General features: G+C 34.3%; 3 protein-coding genes across 4 annotated transcripts; all 3 read left to right on the top strand.

Moving 5' to 3' along the window:
• The first annotated feature begins 30 nt into the window (after positions 1-30).
• On the top strand, positions 31-5526 carry LOC149737811 (uncharacterized). The gene is made up of 9 exons (XM_089875265.1): positions 31-1625; positions 1957-2179; positions 2272-2379; positions 2530-2614; positions 2862-3027; positions 3467-3665; positions 4206-4348; positions 5114-5237; positions 5376-5526. Exons 1-8 carry the CDS (start codon positions 1123-1125, stop codon positions 5229-5231), a joined length of 1545 nt encoding a protein of 514 aa, XP_089731391.1. The 5' UTR covers positions 31-1122; the 3' UTR covers positions 5232-5237; positions 5376-5526.
• A 644-nt stretch (positions 5527-6170) lies between these two features.
• On the top strand, positions 6171-11104 carry LOC149737812 (uncharacterized). Of its 2 annotated transcripts, XM_089875266.1 has the most exons (9): positions 6171-6752; positions 7069-7291; positions 8071-8178; positions 8758-8842; positions 8967-9132; positions 9185-9383; positions 9708-9850; positions 10235-10358; positions 10669-11104. In XM_089875266.1, exons 1-8 carry the CDS (start codon positions 6280-6282, stop codon positions 10350-10352), a joined length of 1515 nt encoding a protein of 504 aa, XP_089731392.1. In that variant the 5' UTR covers positions 6171-6279; the 3' UTR covers positions 10353-10358; positions 10669-11104. The 2 variants fall into 2 exon arrangements, with proteins under 2 accessions (XP_089731392.1, XP_089731393.1); XM_089875267.1 differs by lacking the exon at positions 10669-11104 and having other exon boundaries at positions 10235-10359.
• A 275-nt stretch (positions 11105-11379) lies between these two features.
• Positions 11380-18199, top strand: LOC149737813 (proton-coupled folate transporter-like). The gene is made up of 8 exons (XM_089875268.1): positions 11380-11507; positions 12147-12419; positions 12818-13158; positions 13818-13936; positions 14614-14802; positions 15354-15520; positions 16115-16355; positions 17178-18199. The coding sequence occupies exons 2-8, from the start codon at positions 12170-12172 to the stop codon at positions 17251-17253; spliced, it is 1383 nt and encodes a 460-aa protein (XP_089731394.1). The 5' UTR covers positions 11380-11507; positions 12147-12169; the 3' UTR covers positions 17254-18199.
• Positions 18200-18216: the final 17 nt, after the last annotated feature.

Below are 18216 nucleotides of genomic sequence, written 5' to 3' on the forward strand. Positions count from 1 at the left end.
CATCCTTCTATGATCTGGTCACCGGCGTGGCACCACAACAAGGCTCCTTTTCGTGCCACACCGCATATGCTAAACGTTTGTAGAAGACTAAACATAACCTGATGAATGAGAATGGTACGGAATTGCACGTGTTTTCTCAATCTGGAGTGGCTGATTTTCCAGAACAACATGGATTTTAGAACACACAGCCTTGATCCGAATGAATTGCACTGGGGACTTCAAACCTGGTAAAAAATGATGAACCAAAGTCCGGGCTGCCGTTTCTCCCGGTAAAGGTTAACAGTTAACACTCCACCCAGCATTTGATAAATGAAACACGTCACAACCAATACATAATAATTGTATAATTTTATAACCATTAAAACATTTAAAAATATTCCCTTTTTACCATACCCTACTATATTATTATATCCATGGTCAAAGCACTGCCACAGTATATCTATATGACTACGATAACATGACACCTTCCTTAAGCCTAATCTGTAACGTACCGAAGGATTCTTTACTCGTACCCATTACTAAAATAATATTTAATTCTGATTCCAAACTATTTAATTCCGCATAATCAAACAACTTGTTTATTAGTTCCTCCTTGCTGTTTTTTTATAAGCTCTGTTTATTACGCGGCCTGTAGCTGAAAAATGAAATAAACAAACAATGTTTATTAAAGTAACTGAAGCGGAACAAGCGCGGCTTTTAAAGAGGATTATCCTGTGTTTCTTTTAATATACTTAGCTCGTCGGTTTAGTTGTCTTCTATTTTCGTATTAGAAAAATCTATAGTAAAACTGAACCTACTAACTAAAATTAAAAAGCATTTGCTGTTAACCAACCAACTTAAATAATACAAATGTTTTAAATAAATGTAATTGAACCTACTGATTGTACATTTTTACACCCTCAGGCATAACGTAACGGAGCTCAGCATGTTTTATCGTGTTACAAAATTGACGGCATTAGGTTGCTATGATACAGATTTATGTTGGACGACAATTTAATAGATTTATTTTAACTAAAAGATAGCATTTGCCTAAATGAGTCTGTAAGCTACTTTTCATATATAGCGAAAGATTTATCTTTATGTGTTTTGCTACTAACGAAATTTGTAAGGGTTTAGGGTGGAATGTGGTTGTGTAATACAGGTCGAAGAAAATGGAAATACGTGGGGGCTTTTTTCGTCGGTTTGATAACGCTAGTTACTGTTAAGGACAGTTTGTTAGGGGACATTCCGAGCAAAAGAAATTTACTAAATGTAAAAGGGACGTCTCATGCACGGTCGGATGTAATTTCCCACAAAGCAAGCAAGCTAAAACCAGCTACTAAAAACCGTCATGTATCAAGAAATTTGCATATCCACATTGTTGGCTTATCACGAACTATTTCACTTCAAAAAGCTCATCCGAAAACTCCGGACAATGTTTCACTGAAAAGTTGCCCGGTTAAAGTTAACTTCGGGTCTTCAGCTAAAAATCCAATAATTCGTTTGAGAAACGACCGATTTCTTTTCGTGATTGTGAAAAATGGACCAAACAACCAGCTGTCAAGTCTAAGAGACGCAATATTTCTTTGTATAATGCTGAACAGGACGTTAGTTTTGCCTCTAATGTTCAAGCACAGATCTGACAGGTAAGATGACCAAGTGAAGCTCGTACGCATCAAGCTACACGTACTTTGTGGTGATGCCAAAACGCTTAGAAGCGTACATATATGTAGGTATATTAGGGTGGGGGAAGATGGAACACCGTTTCATTCTATTTTGTTGTCCCATTTGGTAGTAAACAAAGAACATTCAAAGAATTATTAAACCGTATCTTCACAACTTCCATAGACCGTTGTTAATTGTTCAAAACACGATCAGGACATTTGGATATTATGTGCTAAAGGTGTCCCATCTTACCCTACAGTATTCTATATATATTGTCATTGACTTGCTAACAGTATTTGGTTTTCACAACAGACAAGTTGAGAATGGGAACGTTATAAACATCGCACATCGTGTTGATCTTGATGCTTTGGGTCGCTTTATTCCGTTCGTCACGCTCGATGAGTTTCGCCAATCATGTGATGGAAGAATTAATGACGTTTTTCGAGTCAAATTCTTATCCCCAAACAGATACAGGGGGTACGAAGAATTGCTGAATATGACAATTGACGAATTCCACGACTCAACCAATCGCAAGGTAAGTCGAATCCCAGTTTGAAGTACAAACAGTTCTGTGTTTTCCCCAACTTACAGAAATGCATTTCCACTTAATTGTCATTTTGTGTGCAGGATGTCTACGCAACGCCAAAGTTTCCATTAAAACAGAACTTGACAAAAACACAACGATTTCATGTGGCTGCAACGAAGGAAGAGGTTTTAAAGTATTATAATAGCAAGGTAAACACAACAGAAAACGGCAGCTGCCCGCATTAAACCATTCTTATATTGTTACGATTTCTTTCTGTGTCAATAACTGCGCTTCTTCAGTTCTTCCACCCAAACTTCCAATGTTTCTAATACTTCTATAATGAAGTTTTCTATCACCAGAATCCATGCGCCCTCTACCCACAACCGTATAAAAATCTGCTCGTTCACGAAGTTATACCGCAAGAGAAAGCACCTCAAAACTTAAGTACTAAAATATTTTATATAATAGGGTTGGGGGAGGGGGACAATGTTGAGCACGTAAAGTAGTCATATAATACTGTGGGGTAGTTTGCCACGGTGACAAATGAAACATCTGAGAAGTCACATAAAAATAATATTTTAAATCTACACTGCTCATACCCATAATTATGCTGACTCGCTAACCTTATTTAACGATTGTTTTACTACCCACGTAAGCAAAAAAAAAAAATTATTAAATACAATTTCTATAGATATTGTTAATACAAGTTATGCTGCCCTGTATTCGGAAATTATACGTCATACGCGTCATCCTCAACATATAAAGCAGATGGCGTCACAATATATTGATGACGTCATTAAAACTCGACAATTCTTATCTGTGCATTGGAGATTTGACCGATCAGATTGGATGAGAAGGTACATTTTAATGGTTCAATGGTATATAGTACGATGGGGAAGAAGGGAAACCTTTTTATTTTTTTCTCGTCCTGTTTAGTAGTAAACAAAAAAACATTCAACAAATTGTAGTGGGGTGGGGGAAGATGGGACACCTTTAGCACATAACATCTAAATATCCTGATCGTGTTTTAAACAATTAACAACGGTCCAAGGGAGTTGTGAAAGTACAGTTTTACAATTTTTTGAATTTTCCCTGTTTACTACCAAATTGGGCGGGAAAAAAGAATGAACATGTGTCCCATCTTCCCCCACCCTACTATATTTAAAACCGTATCCTCACGACTTTCATAGACCGTTGTTAATTGTTTTAAACACGATCAGGATTTTGGATATTATGCACCAAAGGTGTCCCATCTTACCCACAGTGCTATACTTATACTAAATGCATTTAACACAGATGCCTGGCAGACGAGCCTTGGGCAACCTCTGCTCGCTTGAAACTGTGCGAAGAAATACAATCTTTCCGACCGCAAGATGTCGCTCGAGCGATCGCAAATCAAACCGCCCAGTACGGATGTGATGACGTGTACATTGCATCACCACCAACGGAAGCTGGGTTTATTCGAGATGTTTCAAATATTTTACGCCAAATTTACGTAGGTGCAGTTACTTACTTCACATATGACTAGTTAAATGTGTTAATGCGTACGTTCTATTTAATAAACACATGTCCAGCGCCGTGGCACTAATGGGTTGTCCAAATTATCAGCCATAATCACCCATAAAGTAACATGCATGGTAACTCGTAAGCTGGCATAATGTGTATTAACACCCGTGTTATAACGACTGCCGTTTTCCGGCCAAGTGGGAATAAAGTACATTCATTCATATTAAAACACACGCACTATTTAATAAACATCCAAAGCCGCACGTCTGATGCAAACAAAGGATTACTGACTAAGACATTTGTATATAGTATGAAGGGGAAATACGGGACATCTTTGGCACATGGTATTAAAATATTTTGATGTTTTAAGCAGTTAACAACGATCTATAAAAGGATACGGTTTTATAATTCTTTGAATGTTTTTGTTCATACTACCAAATGGGACGAGAAATTAGAATAAAATTTGTCTCGTCATCCCGTAATCTAGTATATACTTTTTAATTGTAAAACTTCCTATACTGTTTTACAGCGCCTTCAAGTTTTCACCTACACGGATTTGGAAAAATATCTTGATGAATATTTCTCGTCATGTGATTGGTTATCATCCAACCGTGACGACATACAGTCGACTATAGAGATGGATATCGCCACAATTTCAAAAATCTTTCTTTCGTACGTATATTTATATATTTCACTTTACTCATTATAATTATAGTATGTAGGGGCAATACAAATTCTTCTTCACAAACTTGTCGTAAACTGTAATAATAATAATAGCTTTGTTTTTCTCTTCGATTACGGTATATAGCGAAGATTTAGAAATAAAGTAGGGTGGGGGAAGACACCTTTTACTTTTATTTTTTGTCCCATTTAGTGGTAAACAAAGAACTTTCAAAAAATTATAAAACTATATTCTCGCGACTCTCATAGACCGTTGTTAAAATACGATCATGATATTTGAATATTATGTGCTAAAGGTGTCCCATCTACCCCGTCCTATTATATATTGAACGATAAAACAAACCAGCGAGTCATTTATGTTTAAATATTTTTAAATTTAATTTACTAATAGAAACAAAAGTCTGCGTAAAGAAGACTCCCGTACAGTAGGGGTCGGTGATTACCTACGTGATTTTTAAGCAGTGGTCTTTAACCGATATAACTCCCTATTATATAAAACATCTGACGTGCTATACCGTATCACCATACGTGTTTTAAAGTCTTATATACGTGTCTTTGGCACTTCTTTATGTAAGGTCCATTGCTGAATTATTTAGTAAAAAATTCAAGTTCAATCAGGTTGCAATATTTGGTCAATCATGTGTTTTTTTCGGGTTAACGTTTAAACGAAACGTATAAAATGAATAAACAAACCAGCATGGCGCTTTTTAAGTTAAATGAAACTTTAGAAAAAATGAAAAGATTCTTTACCGCCAGATCTGGAATGTCAAGCTGGTCAAAAGAAGTTGTGTTTTCACGTAAGCCTAGCTGTCTAAACCACGGAATACTTGAGTTAGTACGTGACGTTCTGAGATCGAAAGACGACCTCACTTAAAAACAGGTTAGGTAAGCTTTACTTTCACTGAATAAAGTTTGTAAAGTTTAACGCCTTTAGCGTTTGAGAGTAATAACTATGTATATTACCACAAGTACAATTAAGAGTGGGAGATGATAAATTGATCCCGTGTTACGTTTATAGGAAGCTGCTATAAGCGGGAATTCTCTCCGTAAACCTATAGTCACCTAAACTGGAATCAAATAACTGGTCTCAATTAATCAGAAACAAATTTGTGTGTGATGTATGTTCGACGAAATAAATAACTAGAATAATTTAAATTGTATTTTCTACAAATCAGTTATTTTTAATAACGCAATGCGGCCGAATCAAAGCTTTTGATCTTTACTTTTAAGGTGGCTGTACACAGTAACAGGTATGCGAATTCGCTTGCGATGAATTCGTATGCAAGCCCATTACCGAGTTCCGCATGCGGGGGCGAAATCCGGACAAAACAAACAAAACGGACGAATTCCGGATACTGTGTACAGCCATTAGTATATTTCACAACTTTAAATTTAGCTATAGCAAGCGCAACTGCTGTTTAAGCTTAGAACATAAACTTTTTTAAAATTATTTTTTAACTCGCTTTGCAATATCACAACAACATAAATTTAATTAAAAATCATTCATTCGTTCACGCTTGAGTAAATACGGTTTCTGATTTGTGACGTTGAATTTGGATATTAATCGACACACCGGATGACTAACTTAATGTGAAACAGGAAACATCCTCAGGCTTTTGCAATTTAAATAGAAGCGAATTAAGAAAAAAATGATTCCAAGTTATATACTTTCGATGATATCCCTAGGCCATGTACTTCGATTATTTATAAGCTTGTGCTTATATATATATAGTGCCTATTTTGTATGAAGCAGGTTATTTTTTATTTTAAGTTCGGATTTGTTTTATTCAAGTTACTTTATGCGATGTGAGATGAAAGGTGTTGTATTTGTTATTATAAAATAATCCAGTATGTATTTTTTAGTTTTCTTTTAGTTTGTAACGGTATAGCATCGCTTTTTAGTTCAGCAAGTTTGTAAGGAAATGGAGCTTAAGAAATGTTTTGGTTATATGAGTGCAATAGCATTGGTTTTTATATGGATGGAATTTACAGTCAACAATTCTGAAGAAAATCGCCACTTTTACGCAATGTCGAATGCAACAGTTAACAGGGTTGCGGAATTTAAACGAACTTTTCAAAGAAACCTTAAATTTAACCATTCTGCGGTTTATAAAAATTTGCCCTTGCAACTAATTGGTGGCAATTCTGTTCATCGACAAAACACAAGTTCCAATGTTTCAAGAAGTACAAAGTTAAACAGTTGCCCGGTTAAAGTTAACTTTGGTTCTTCAAATAAAAATCCAATGATTCGTTTGAGAAACGACCGATTTCTATTCGTGATTGTGAAAAATGGACCAAACAATCAGCTGTCAAGTCTAAGAGACGCAATATTTCTTTGTATAATGCTGAACAGGACGTTAGTTTTGCCTCTAATGTTCAAGCACAAAACTGACAGGTAAGATCAATGATTTGTAATAAAAAGTTAAACTAAGAGTCATCCCGAAATTCACATCGCCTCCTTTCACATTGCTAAAATAGCACCCAGTGGGCGAATCATTAGACAACTTCTCGTATGTCAATATTATGTTTATATAAAGTTTTTTCCAAATACCAATAATAATAGCACAAATTCATGGTATCACTGAAAATCTGATTATAAGAGAATTTTTAAGTAGGAGGCAATATATGTGTCCCAGTATTAGCCACCTACTATTTTCAATAGATTTACTCTATATTATCATGCTGTGCCTTATTGTATTTCAAAACAACAGACAAAACCGTAATGGGAACGTTATAAACATCGCACATCGTGTTGATCTTGATGCTTTGGGTCGCCTTATTCCATTTGTCATGCTCGATGAGTTTCGCCAATCATGTGAAGGCAGAATTAATGACGTGTTTCGAGTCAAATTCTTATCCCCAAACAGATACAGGGGGTTCGAAAAATTGCTGAATATGACAATTGACGAATTCCACCACTCAACTAAGCGTAATGTACTAAAATTAATGTTTGGATATAGTGGGCTGGGGAAAGATGGGACACCTTTTTATTCTATTTTCTCGTTCCATTTTGTAGTGAACAAAGAACATTCACAGAATCACAAACCCGTTTCCTCACTACTCCCATAGACCGTTGTTATTGTTTAAAACACGATCAGGATATTTGAATATTGCGTGCTAAAGGTGTCCCATCTTCCCCCACTCTACTATATATATGGTAGGTTGGAGGGTTATGGTACACCTTATTTTTGTTACATTTTGTGGTAAAGGTAAACAAAGAAATATTTATAAAACCGTATCCTCAGCACGACTCTCATAGACTGTTGTTAATTGTTTATAACACGATGAGAATATTTTGATAATATCTACTAAAAGTGTCCTATCTTACCCCGCAGCAATATATAGGGTGGGGTGGGGTGGGGGAAGATGGGAGACCTGTTCATTCTATTTTTTTCGTTCCAATTGGTAGTAAACAAAAAAACAAAGAATTGTAAAACCGTATCCTTACGACTTCAATAGACGGCTATTAATTGTTTAAAACACGATCAGGATATTTTGATAATATGTGCTAAAAGTGTCCCATCTTACCCAACAGTACAATATTCTTTGTAGTTTTATTATTATCCAAATTAATTTCGTTGCAACACAGTTTAAATACAGGTATCTGTATTAATAATACGCACTGTATAATACTGTGTTTTTAAGCTTAAAAACACATTACGATAAAACGGCATATTTTATATTTTTAACACTTTCTGTATATTTATACACAGAAAGCTTACGCATTGCCAAAGTTTCCTTTGAGCAAGAATTTGACAAAACCACATAACTTTAAACTGGAAGCAACGAAGGAAGAAGTTTTGAATGCTTACGATAGCAAGGTAAATTTTTAAACAAGTTACCGGTGATGTGACATGAGCGTTAGCACAAGTGCTTGTAACCCAGAAATAGGCTAATGGGTTTAAGATTCTTTGGTGAACGTATGTGTGCTAGAACAGCTAACGCAAACTGCTCTAGCCTAGTGGTTCGTTTATGGGTTGTCTAAATTGTTCTCTTTGATTAAAAAAAGTAAAAAAAACAAACAAATAACCACCTTAAATTTCAATACGTGCCTGGTAACGAATAAGCGCATAAGAGGTGAATGAAACAGAATATCCTTGTTTTATCACCAGTCATCGCTCCATCATGCGAGAATAAAATAATATTCATCCATTTCTTCATTCACAATTTGTAACATGGGATGACAGCCTTAAGGTTAAACAAATCTGTTTTGATGTCTCGGAAGAAAAATACATTCACATTGTAAAATGTGAATATAACTGAATGAAAGTTATTTATCTTCGCGTGGGTGACAGGGCAACGTATGGAGTCATAACACGGGTGACTTATACATTCGTACCCGCTTACCAGTTACAAGTACAGAGGTGTAACTTTGTGTGTGACATTAATGTTTTTACCAGGATCCGTGCGCTCTCTACCCAGAACCGTACAAAAGTTTGTTGATTACCGATTTCAAACCAAAAGAAAAGACACCCAAAAAAATAAGTACTGTCATTTTTTTCATACTATGTTTTCAACTACGATTAGTTACCATAAAACATACGCGTATACAACAGCTATGACGTGTGTAATTATTTAAATAGTTTTGCTTTATTCATACTATTTTTAGATTTAAGTGAAATAACTCCGACTGATCTATTTTCGGAGATAAGACGTCATACACCTCACCCTCGCCATACAAGACATATGGCGTCACAGTACGTTGATGACGTCATTAAAACACGACAATTCTTATTTGTGCATTGGAGATTTGATCGTCCCGATTTTATGAGAAGGTGCAAACCAATAGTGCAAAGTAAAGATTCATGTTAAACAACTAAAATGTAGATGCCTGCATGACAATCCTTGGGCAACACCACGCTGGATGAAGCTATGCAAAGAAATACAATCTTTCCGACCGCAAGATGTCGCTCGAGCAATCGCACATCAAACCACCCAGTACGGATGTGGTGACGTGTACATTGCATCACCACCAGCAGAAGCGGAATTTATTCAAAATGTTTCTAAAATTTTACGTCAAAATTACGTAGGTCCAGTTACTTACATTCTGTGTATAAAGTCAAAAGAGTAAACACCACAATTTATTTGAAACACATCATAGCCTACTATTTTTAAATATAGTCCTGTGTATATGATAAGATGGGATAGCGTTAGCATCTAAATTCCATTTTCCTGATCGTTTTTTTAAAAATTATTAAAGCTTTTTAGGGTCTGGAGGATAAGATTATTTTATATGTAAATATTTCTTTGTTTACTATACCTAATGGGACGAGAAAAGAGAATCAAAACATGACCCACCTTAACTCATGTTACCGTATCTAATTTATCACTAATGTGAATACTTCTACAGCACCTTCGAGTTTTCGTTGACACGGATTTGGTAAAATATCTGGACGAATATTTCTCGTCATGTGATTGGTTATCATCCAACCGTGACGACATACAGTCGACTATAGAGATGGATATCGCCACAATTTCAAAAGTCTTTCTTTCGTATGTACTTTGTTAAAGTGTACAAATTAATTTAAACACTCTACATTTGCATATCAGATAAAAATGCTTTCATTCCAGCGCGTAGGCAAAGTGATTAGGCTTTGCAACGTCTCTTATAGTTAAGGGTTGTCGGTTCGAGGCACGAAGCTGCTATTATTGTGCTAGGGTGTGTATACTTGAGCAAGACACTAAACAGCAATTAATTGCTCCAAACCAGGGGTGTTCATTTGTAATAAGTGAGCACGAGGTGTGTGAAACAGAATACCCGTTTTATATGAAAAGAAGTAAAAACTTAGATTATGCTATACGTAATCTAAAAAAACACATCCTAAGGGTAAATTGCACTTTAGAATCTAGCGTAAAAATATGTTTTTTTGTTTTCAGATCTGATATGTCAAGTTGGTCGAAAGAAGTTTTATTTACACGCAATGCCAGCGAACCTACTTACGGAATATTAGCCGCAATACGCGATGTTCTTAGAACAGAAGATAGTCCCACTTAACATCAGGTTTGAGCGAAACCGTATTTAATTTGACAATCATTTCGTAGAGACATAAAAAGTTTTATAGTAAGGCGGGGTAAGGTGGGACATATTTTAATTCTCGATCCTTTTTTGTCCCACTTGGTAGTAAACAATATTATTTACTTAAATATATAACCGTAGCCCGGGACTCTAAAAGAGCGTTGATAAAAATTTAAAGCACCTTTAGGAAATATGGGATGCAGTTACTAACGGAATTTTAGTTGACTCCACGCTAGGGCCTGCAGTATTATATTACTAAGATGCGAACGAAAATGAAATTGAGTTGCTTTTACAGGAAACAACCGTGGCAGATGTATTTAGAACCACGCTTCACTTCACGAACAATGTGGTATTTAGAATTACGCTGCTTTTCTCCATTGTTTTGCTTCATACGAAACTTTATAGAAATATCTTGTATTTATTTATTTATGTTGGGCTCGTTGTTTGCGTCTGGAGATTTCTTCACTGGTGATTGTCATTCGGGGTGATAATGTCGGTTTATCGACAAATAAACGGTTACATTTTGCCGATCCCGCCAGGACCAACGTTACTATATGGAATGTGATAATGACGAAGATTCCTTTAATTTCGATGAGCGTATGGAACAACAAATGAGACGATGGAGACTGTTTATGAGATTAAATAAAGGAATCTTCGTCATTATCACATTCCATAGTAACTTTGGTCCTGGCATACCCTGCTTGTGAGATTAAAATGAGTAGCTAATCCTATATATGGACCAAATTAATTTCACTGTTAGAAATAAAACTGCCAAAAACATTTACTCGTATGTCGTATCTGTCTTCGTTTTCATTGAGGAAGCTGTTGTCGTTTGCACGAGACTGGAGATGACCGAGCCTACAACGGCAGTTTTATATTTACGTATTAGAATATAAGTAGTCTTACCATAATGCTCTTTCAACCTTGGTATTCAGTATTGTATAGTCTTACTCAGAGTCTGTATACGGCACTGTTTAGAGGTTTGGCGTTTAACTTTTACGCGCCTTTCCAAAAGTTTTAGTTTTAAACTCACTTATCCCACAAAGTAACATACATGGTAACTCGTAAGTTGGCACGAGGTGCTGTTAAACCCGTGTGATAACGACTGTCGTTTTCCAGCCACGCGAGGATAAAGTAAGTTACATTTATTTATTACATTCACTTTAAAAAATCTACCTAACGAAATAGAAACAATAGTCGGAATGTATAGGTTTCAAATACATAAAACATAGAACCAATATTTCGTTAATTGTTTAATACATTTTTATGAGTAATGTTTTATAATTTCCGCATCAGTGATTCCATGCGTTTCTCCTTACTACGTGCACGTTGATTCTGCTGGTTCCAGTTGCAGCTAAACAAAGCGAAATGTGGCTTGTTGAACTGATTCTCGTTTTTTTGTTCAGCTAACAGTTTGGGTAAAAGTTCCCACGCATAAGTTACAGAATAGATACTATAGATTGTACCAACAGGCTTTAAATGTTTGTATTTATTTTATACCAATGTTAAAATTGCATATATATATATATATTATATATACTATCAAAACCAATATAGTAAGGTGGGGGAAGACGGTACACCTTTTTGTACAATTCTCCCGTCCTATTTGGTAATAAACAACGAACATTTAAAGAATTATAAAACTGTATATTTCTGACTGCCATAGACTGTTGTTAATTGGTTAAAAGTTTATCGAAATATTTGGATATTATATGTGCCAAAGGTGTTCCATCCTACCCCACAGTACTTTTATTATATTCATATACTTTTCAGGTGTTCCTTTTCCAAACCCCAACATGCAGTGTGGTAATGGCTTGCCACGTGTTACCGTAGAACCTTTATTATTTTCTTCAATGATGTTTATTACCATGTATACCATGATTTCTCAGCAATATATTTACAAACGATTCTCGTTTGATTACGGACTTATTAACGCAACAGGAAAATACAATCAATGCTCATTGAACTCTACTGACCCTCGTGCACAATTGGAGAAAAAAGTTTCAGCAGAAACAAGTCTATGGGTTTTGTACTTAAATGTTGCCGGTAAGAAAATCATAGAATAAAGAATCTGTTTGGGGCATCTAATATTAAATAAGTAAATATGTTGTTTTAGTTTTAAATGACAAACTTAGCTCTCAAAAAATCTCTCGACTTTGTATCTGCTGTATATTTTTGTTTTTTTACAGTAAGGTATTTATTTACTTAAAAATGGTGAAAACTTTGCTGCTATTTTTTTGATAATTTAGCCTAATTTTATTATGTGGTTCAATTGGAGTATCTGCAAAGCAAAGTAAATTGTAATATGTTTGGCGGACCAGCAGGAAAGAGATATGGAGGTTAAGAACAACTGCTCTAACCATCTCTATGCGCTTGACTTCAGTTTTATCAGCAACATTAACCTAATGAAGTAAATAATATATATTTAATAATTAATTTTGCAGGGGTTGTTCCATCAGTAATTTCTGCTACATTGATTGGCTCATGGGGTGACACAGTTGGTAGAAGGAAGCCCATGATATCTGTCTACCTTGGTGCAGTTGTGATGATCTCTATCTATATATCTGTATTCCACTTTCGACTTCCACTGTATGTTCTTCTCATTGGGAGATTGGTTTGTGGCTTAAGTGGGGACTTTACTGCCTTACTCGCTTCATGTTTTGCGTATGTTGCCGATATCTCTTCAACACAGAGCCGTACAATAAGATTCGCAGTAGCTGAAGCTTCTATTGGCATTGGGGGTGTGGTTGGGAGCTATGTAACTGGTGCTTGGGTAAAACAACAGGTAAGAAAAGGTATATATAAAATATACAACAATTTGAATTCTTTTGGTTGTTAATTGCTACTAGGGATGTGTTGAAAGTGTAAAAACTTGTGTTCGCCGAGCTTTAACGAGATTCGTAGCTTACCAAATAGCAAATTCACAACGAACGAAAAAATTATTAAAGAGAAAACTATGCTGACTAGTCTTGTTATCTTTTAGTATGGCTCAGCAAATTTCTAACTACCACTTAACAGTTTGTTGATACTTGCCACGTTGACAGTATTTATTGAGCACCCAAGTTTATTGCAGCGTGATAACTTTCTATTGAAATTATTTAATATTTTGTCTAAGTCTGAATTGTGTTAAGCTAGTAATATCTCTCTGTCCAACACACCTCAACATGGGTTTAATCAAGTTCAAGAACCGTTGTTTGATACTAATATAATATATATCTTAATCTATCTATATATGTTCAATGGATTTTATACTAATACACCTATATTTGTTTGTAGTGTGAAACTAGTTTTATTTTGTATGATTTTTCGGACTCTTGAGTAAAATAGAACTGTTACTGAACACTTCGGTTGCTTTAATATATATATATATTTAGTATATATTTTAAATATTTAGTATAGTACATTTTAACCTGTAGAATTATTATTACTTGTTTTATTTTCCAGGGGCTTGAGTTGCCATTGTGGTTGCCATTCGCTCTTACCATATTTGGATTCGTTTACACACTTTTTTTACTACCGGAATCAATACAAAGAGATGATGTTTCATTTTTCCAAGATTTAAAGTATATTACTCCATGCTTTATATTAGTAATAGTAATATATAGTATGGTTGTGTAAAACTTACATAATGTAACCTAAAAAAATGAGGTGTTCAAAATAAAATAATTTTTTTTTAAATGAGGTTAAAATAAAAATTGCTTTTAATGTCTCATTATTGAAATTATCCTTAAATTAAAATCTAGTTTGGTCGGTCGAGTTGTTTTGGAGGGTATGAAGAGACTTCTTTTCACAGGGTTGTTTATATAATACGACACCATAATAAAACATACAGTAGTTTGTGAAAGATGGGACATCTTTTATTCTGTTTTCTCATCCCATTTGGTAGTAAACAAAAAACATTTAAAGAATTTTAAAACCATATCTTTACAAATCCCATAAACCGTTGTTGATTGTTTAAAACACAATCAGGATATTTGGATAATATGTGATAAGTCCTGTCTTCCCCCACCTCACTATATCTTTAATATTTAATTAATTAAGCATGAGCTGTGGCTGTGGGGTTAAGTATTTTTAAAGCATGCCATGACATAAGTATATCTCATTAAAAGTTGAGTAATATTGGCCCAAATTCATATGAGTTCATTTTTATGAAATAAGAAACTGTATGGTAGACATTAGTCTTTTATTAATACCCTAATCTAAACATACTTTTTCCTAAAAAAATGTTTTATGTTTCCAGAAAACTTTTTACTTGTAATCCATTTGTTGGTTTATGGAGAATGTTAACGCTCGAGGCAAAACGAGGAAAGCAACTTCTATCTGTCTTGTCCTGTTTCTTTCTTGTGTTAGTGTTGTATAATGGGTATAGTGATGTCATAGTGGTGTATGAGCTTAGCCCACCATTTTGTTGGACTTCGGACCAGATCGGGTAAGCTAAAAAATCTTTTTATGAATGGTAGTTGTACCAGTCATTGTTTGATTGGTCAATATATATTCATATATTTGCGCTTAACAGTGGGAAGTGCTCTCACATGTGCTACAGCACTAGCCCTTTTTAGTTGCCTGTTTATAATTGTGTATATATATATATATTATAGAATACAGTAGGTTGGGGTAAGATGAGACATATTTTCTGGTTTCGTTAGAACATTTAAAGAATTTTATAACCATAGTCTTAAGTCTAACAACTCTAAAAGGCCGTTGTTAATTTTTTGAAACACAATCAGGAAATTTAGAATATTTTGTGTTAATGTATCCCATCCTACTCCAAACTACTATGAATGAATGTAACTTGCTTTATCTTCGCATGGCTGGGAAACGACAATCGTTATAATACGGTTGTTCTGTTTAATACACCTCGTGCCAGCTTGCAAGTTACCAAGTTTTTTTAATTCGTGGGTGTATAATTAGTTTTTTTTATATAGTATGAGTGACAATCTAGACAACCCCCATATTATTATAAAATATGAAATATTCTAGGTATGGTTCCATGATCACTGCCGGATCTTTCATAGTCGCTCTCGTTGCGTTTAAACTCCTGAATAATCGATGTAGTGATTGGTGGTTTGTGTTCATAGGTGTTGTGTCAATGACAACTTCATTTCTTATCCTGGCATTTGCTAAGCAATCATGGAATATCTATCTAGGTAAAATACAGAGACTAATTAGTGGCGTACAGCTACTGGATATTTTTAAATTTATTTTTACATTAAAAATTTTATACAGATGCCTGCATACCTACACTGAGTAAAATATAAAATGTATAAGTATTACATTTTCATTGTCCACCGCCGTAGCACAGTTGGTTAGCGCGCCTGCCTCCCACCCAGAGGTACTGGGTTCGAGGCTTGTTAATGCTATCATTGTGGGAGTATGTGCACTTGGGCAAGATACTTAACGGCAATTGCTCTAACCTAATGGTCACTATAATCTAAGGGGTTGTCCAAATTATCAGCCACACATATAAAAAAAATCCACCAAAAAATAATCCCCACAAAGTAACATATAATATATATACTAGGTAACTCATGAGCAGGGAAGAGGTGTATGAAACAAAACACCCGTGTTTAACGACTGTCGTTTTACAGCCATGGAAGGATAAAATAAGAAGTTACGTACATAAATTTGTGTTAATTGGGAGTGAAATGCAAAACAAAATATTTTCATTCAATTTTTTATCTTTAATATGTTTTGCCCTTATTCCAGTTAGTGTAAAACTCTTGTATTTCTTTTTCTAACAGCTTGTTCAATTGGTATACTTTGCACAATGCCTGTAACGGCAATACGCAGTATGTTGTCTCGGTTAGTCAACCCTGAAGAGCAAGGTTCAATATTTGCATTAGTTGCTTGTGCACAAACTATTTCCCAATTCAGCGCTTCAGTTATGTACAACACAATTTACAAAGAGACAGTCGCATTTTTCCCTGGTACTGTGTTTCTTGTGGCAGTTGGAATATCAGTCTTTATTCTTATCATATTCAGGTGCAAAAAACTTATGACTGATTGTTTTGCTTGTGATAAAATGTTTAGAAACTTTTTATATAAGCAACAGAATATATAAGGGGACACTTATTCTTAACAATTTATAGTTTTGCTTGTGATAAATGTTTTGATAAGGTATAGGATTAATTTATTGTATAATAGGGTGATGGAAGATGGGACACCTTTAACACATAATTTCTAAATATCTTGGTCGTGTTTTGAAAAATGGTCTATATGAAAGTCGTAGGGATACAGTTTTAAAATTCTTTAAATGTTCTTTGTTTACTACCAAATGTGACGAGAAAATAGAATGAAAAGGTGTCCCATCTTCCCCCACCCTACTATATCAAAACTAAATTTAACATAATGTATATATTTAGTTATTTACTAAGAATCAGTCCCTGCTTATATAAACTGTTTCTTCCAGAAATGTTTTTTTTCTAAATTTGCTCTTCTAAAAAATTTGTTTTGTGTTGCAAAGTTTTTACATTTTATTCAAGAATGTTGTATAAAAAAACGAAAAAAAAACTTGCCAGGAGAACTTTTTTAGATTAATATTTTAGTTTGGTTATGAATAATCAAAGAAAAATTATTTATCTCTGCCTGTCGGGTGACTGGGCAGTGACAGTTGTCCTGCCCTGCGACATATTAACAATGGTGTAAGTGGCAAGTCTCAAACTGTATCCTGTGCCACTCTTACCACTGTGCCACAAAACTGTATGACTTTCTATATCTATGGTATTGGTCTTAATAAGATACAATTTTCTTTAACTTTAGATAATTAAATTTTAATCAACTGAAACAACAATTTTATTTTAACAGTTTTGTCTACAAATACACAAAAGATCGATTGCAGTTGAAGATACCAGAATATTCACAAGTTGAAGAAAATTGTTAACTTTAAATACTTTGTTTTCTGTGTTCTGCTACCAAGCACAATGTAAATAATCTTTAAGTGGCTTATCTGGTATAAAAAATCGTAGTGTAATTCCGACGAAACGCCAGAAATACACTTTGTTTTTTTTAACCAGATGAGCCACTTAAAGTTTATTTAACATAAGAAACAAACTACAAATTTTTATACCAGATGAGCCGTTGAAAGATTATTTACTTTAGTTTAAATACATACATATTCACAACTAATGCGTTCCATATTCACAACTAATACTTTGCACTATTCACAACACAAATTTACTTCTACAGCCATGGCATTCATGATACCTCGATATAATTTTTTTATGGGACCTTTTTTTAACTATGCATGTTAATTTCAATTTTTTTTTCTTGTCTTTTAAAATATTTCTTAAGTTTTATCTGTTTTAAGATACTTTGGTGTTTTTAGGTTTTATAAAACATATTGCCATAAGATGCTAAAAGATATTAAGATGTTAAAAATTCAAATAATCAACATTAAACTATTTATTGTAAATATTGAAACTAGAAAATTTGTTTTAAGCATTTCGTAATAGGGTTTTTCTGATTTGTAAAACCAGGTCTGAATTTCAGCTAAAACCTACCCCAACCCCCAAAACTAAACATTTCAAATTTAGTTGCAGGATATAAAACTATATTTTAATTTCTCATTTTCTATAGCCAGTAGCTATTATATAAAGAACATTTTCTAAACTAATTTAAGTTTTGGTCTTCGAAATTTAGCCCTGTCAAAGCTGTTTCAGTATTTAGTCGACCATAATTTAACTATCTTTTACTGCAAATATTGTTTACACAGTGCAACTACATTTAATCATTAACAGAGTTATAATGCATTACAGCACTTCATAGTTCGTATCCTGTCATTTGTACATTGAGTAAAAAAACTTTGAGTGTTTGTTTTTTGTTTCAGACGTTGATAGGCATTTAG

The sequence above is a fragment of the Ciona robusta genome, chromosome 3 (genome assembly GCF_009617815.1).
Source record: "Ciona robusta chromosome 3, ASM961781v2".
Taxonomy (NCBI): domain Eukaryota; kingdom Metazoa; phylum Chordata; class Ascidiacea; order Phlebobranchia; family Cionidae; genus Ciona; species Ciona robusta.

Bases quoted from the DNA above. Each gene is read 5' to 3' on its own strand.
- LOC149737811 (XM_089875265.1), top strand. From the start codon at position 1,123: ATGTGGTTGTGTAATACAGGTCGAAGAAAATGGAAATACGTGGGGGCT. The intron at 2,380-2,529 runs GTAAACACAACA...TTCTATCACCAG, and splicing joins TAAAGTATTATAATAGCAAG to AATCCATGCGCCCTCTACCC. The intron at 4,349-5,113 runs GTACGTATATTT...CTTTACCGCCAG, and splicing joins ATTTCAAAAATCTTTCTTTC to ATCTGGAATGTCAAGCTGGT.
- LOC149737812 (XM_089875266.1), top strand. From the start codon at position 6,280: ATGGAGCTTAAGAAATGTTTTGGTTATATGAGTGCAATAGCATTGGTT. The intron at 8,179-8,757 runs GTAAATTTTTAA...TGTTTTTACCAG, and splicing joins TGAATGCTTACGATAGCAAG to GATCCGTGCGCTCTCTACCC. The intron at 9,133-9,184 runs GTGCAAACCAAT...ACTAAAATGTAG, and splicing joins CGTCCCGATTTTATGAGAAG to ATGCCTGCATGACAATCCTT.
- LOC149737813 (XM_089875268.1), top strand. From the start codon at position 12,170: ATGCAGTGTGGTAATGGCTTGCCACGTGTTACCGTAGAACCTTTATTA. The intron at 12,420-12,817 runs GTAAGAAAATCA...TTAATTTTGCAG, and splicing joins TTTGTACTTAAATGTTGCCG to GGGTTGTTCCATCAGTAATT. The intron at 13,159-13,817 runs GTAAGAAAAGGT...TTTATTTTCCAG, and splicing joins GTGCTTGGGTAAAACAACAG to GGGCTTGAGTTGCCATTGTG.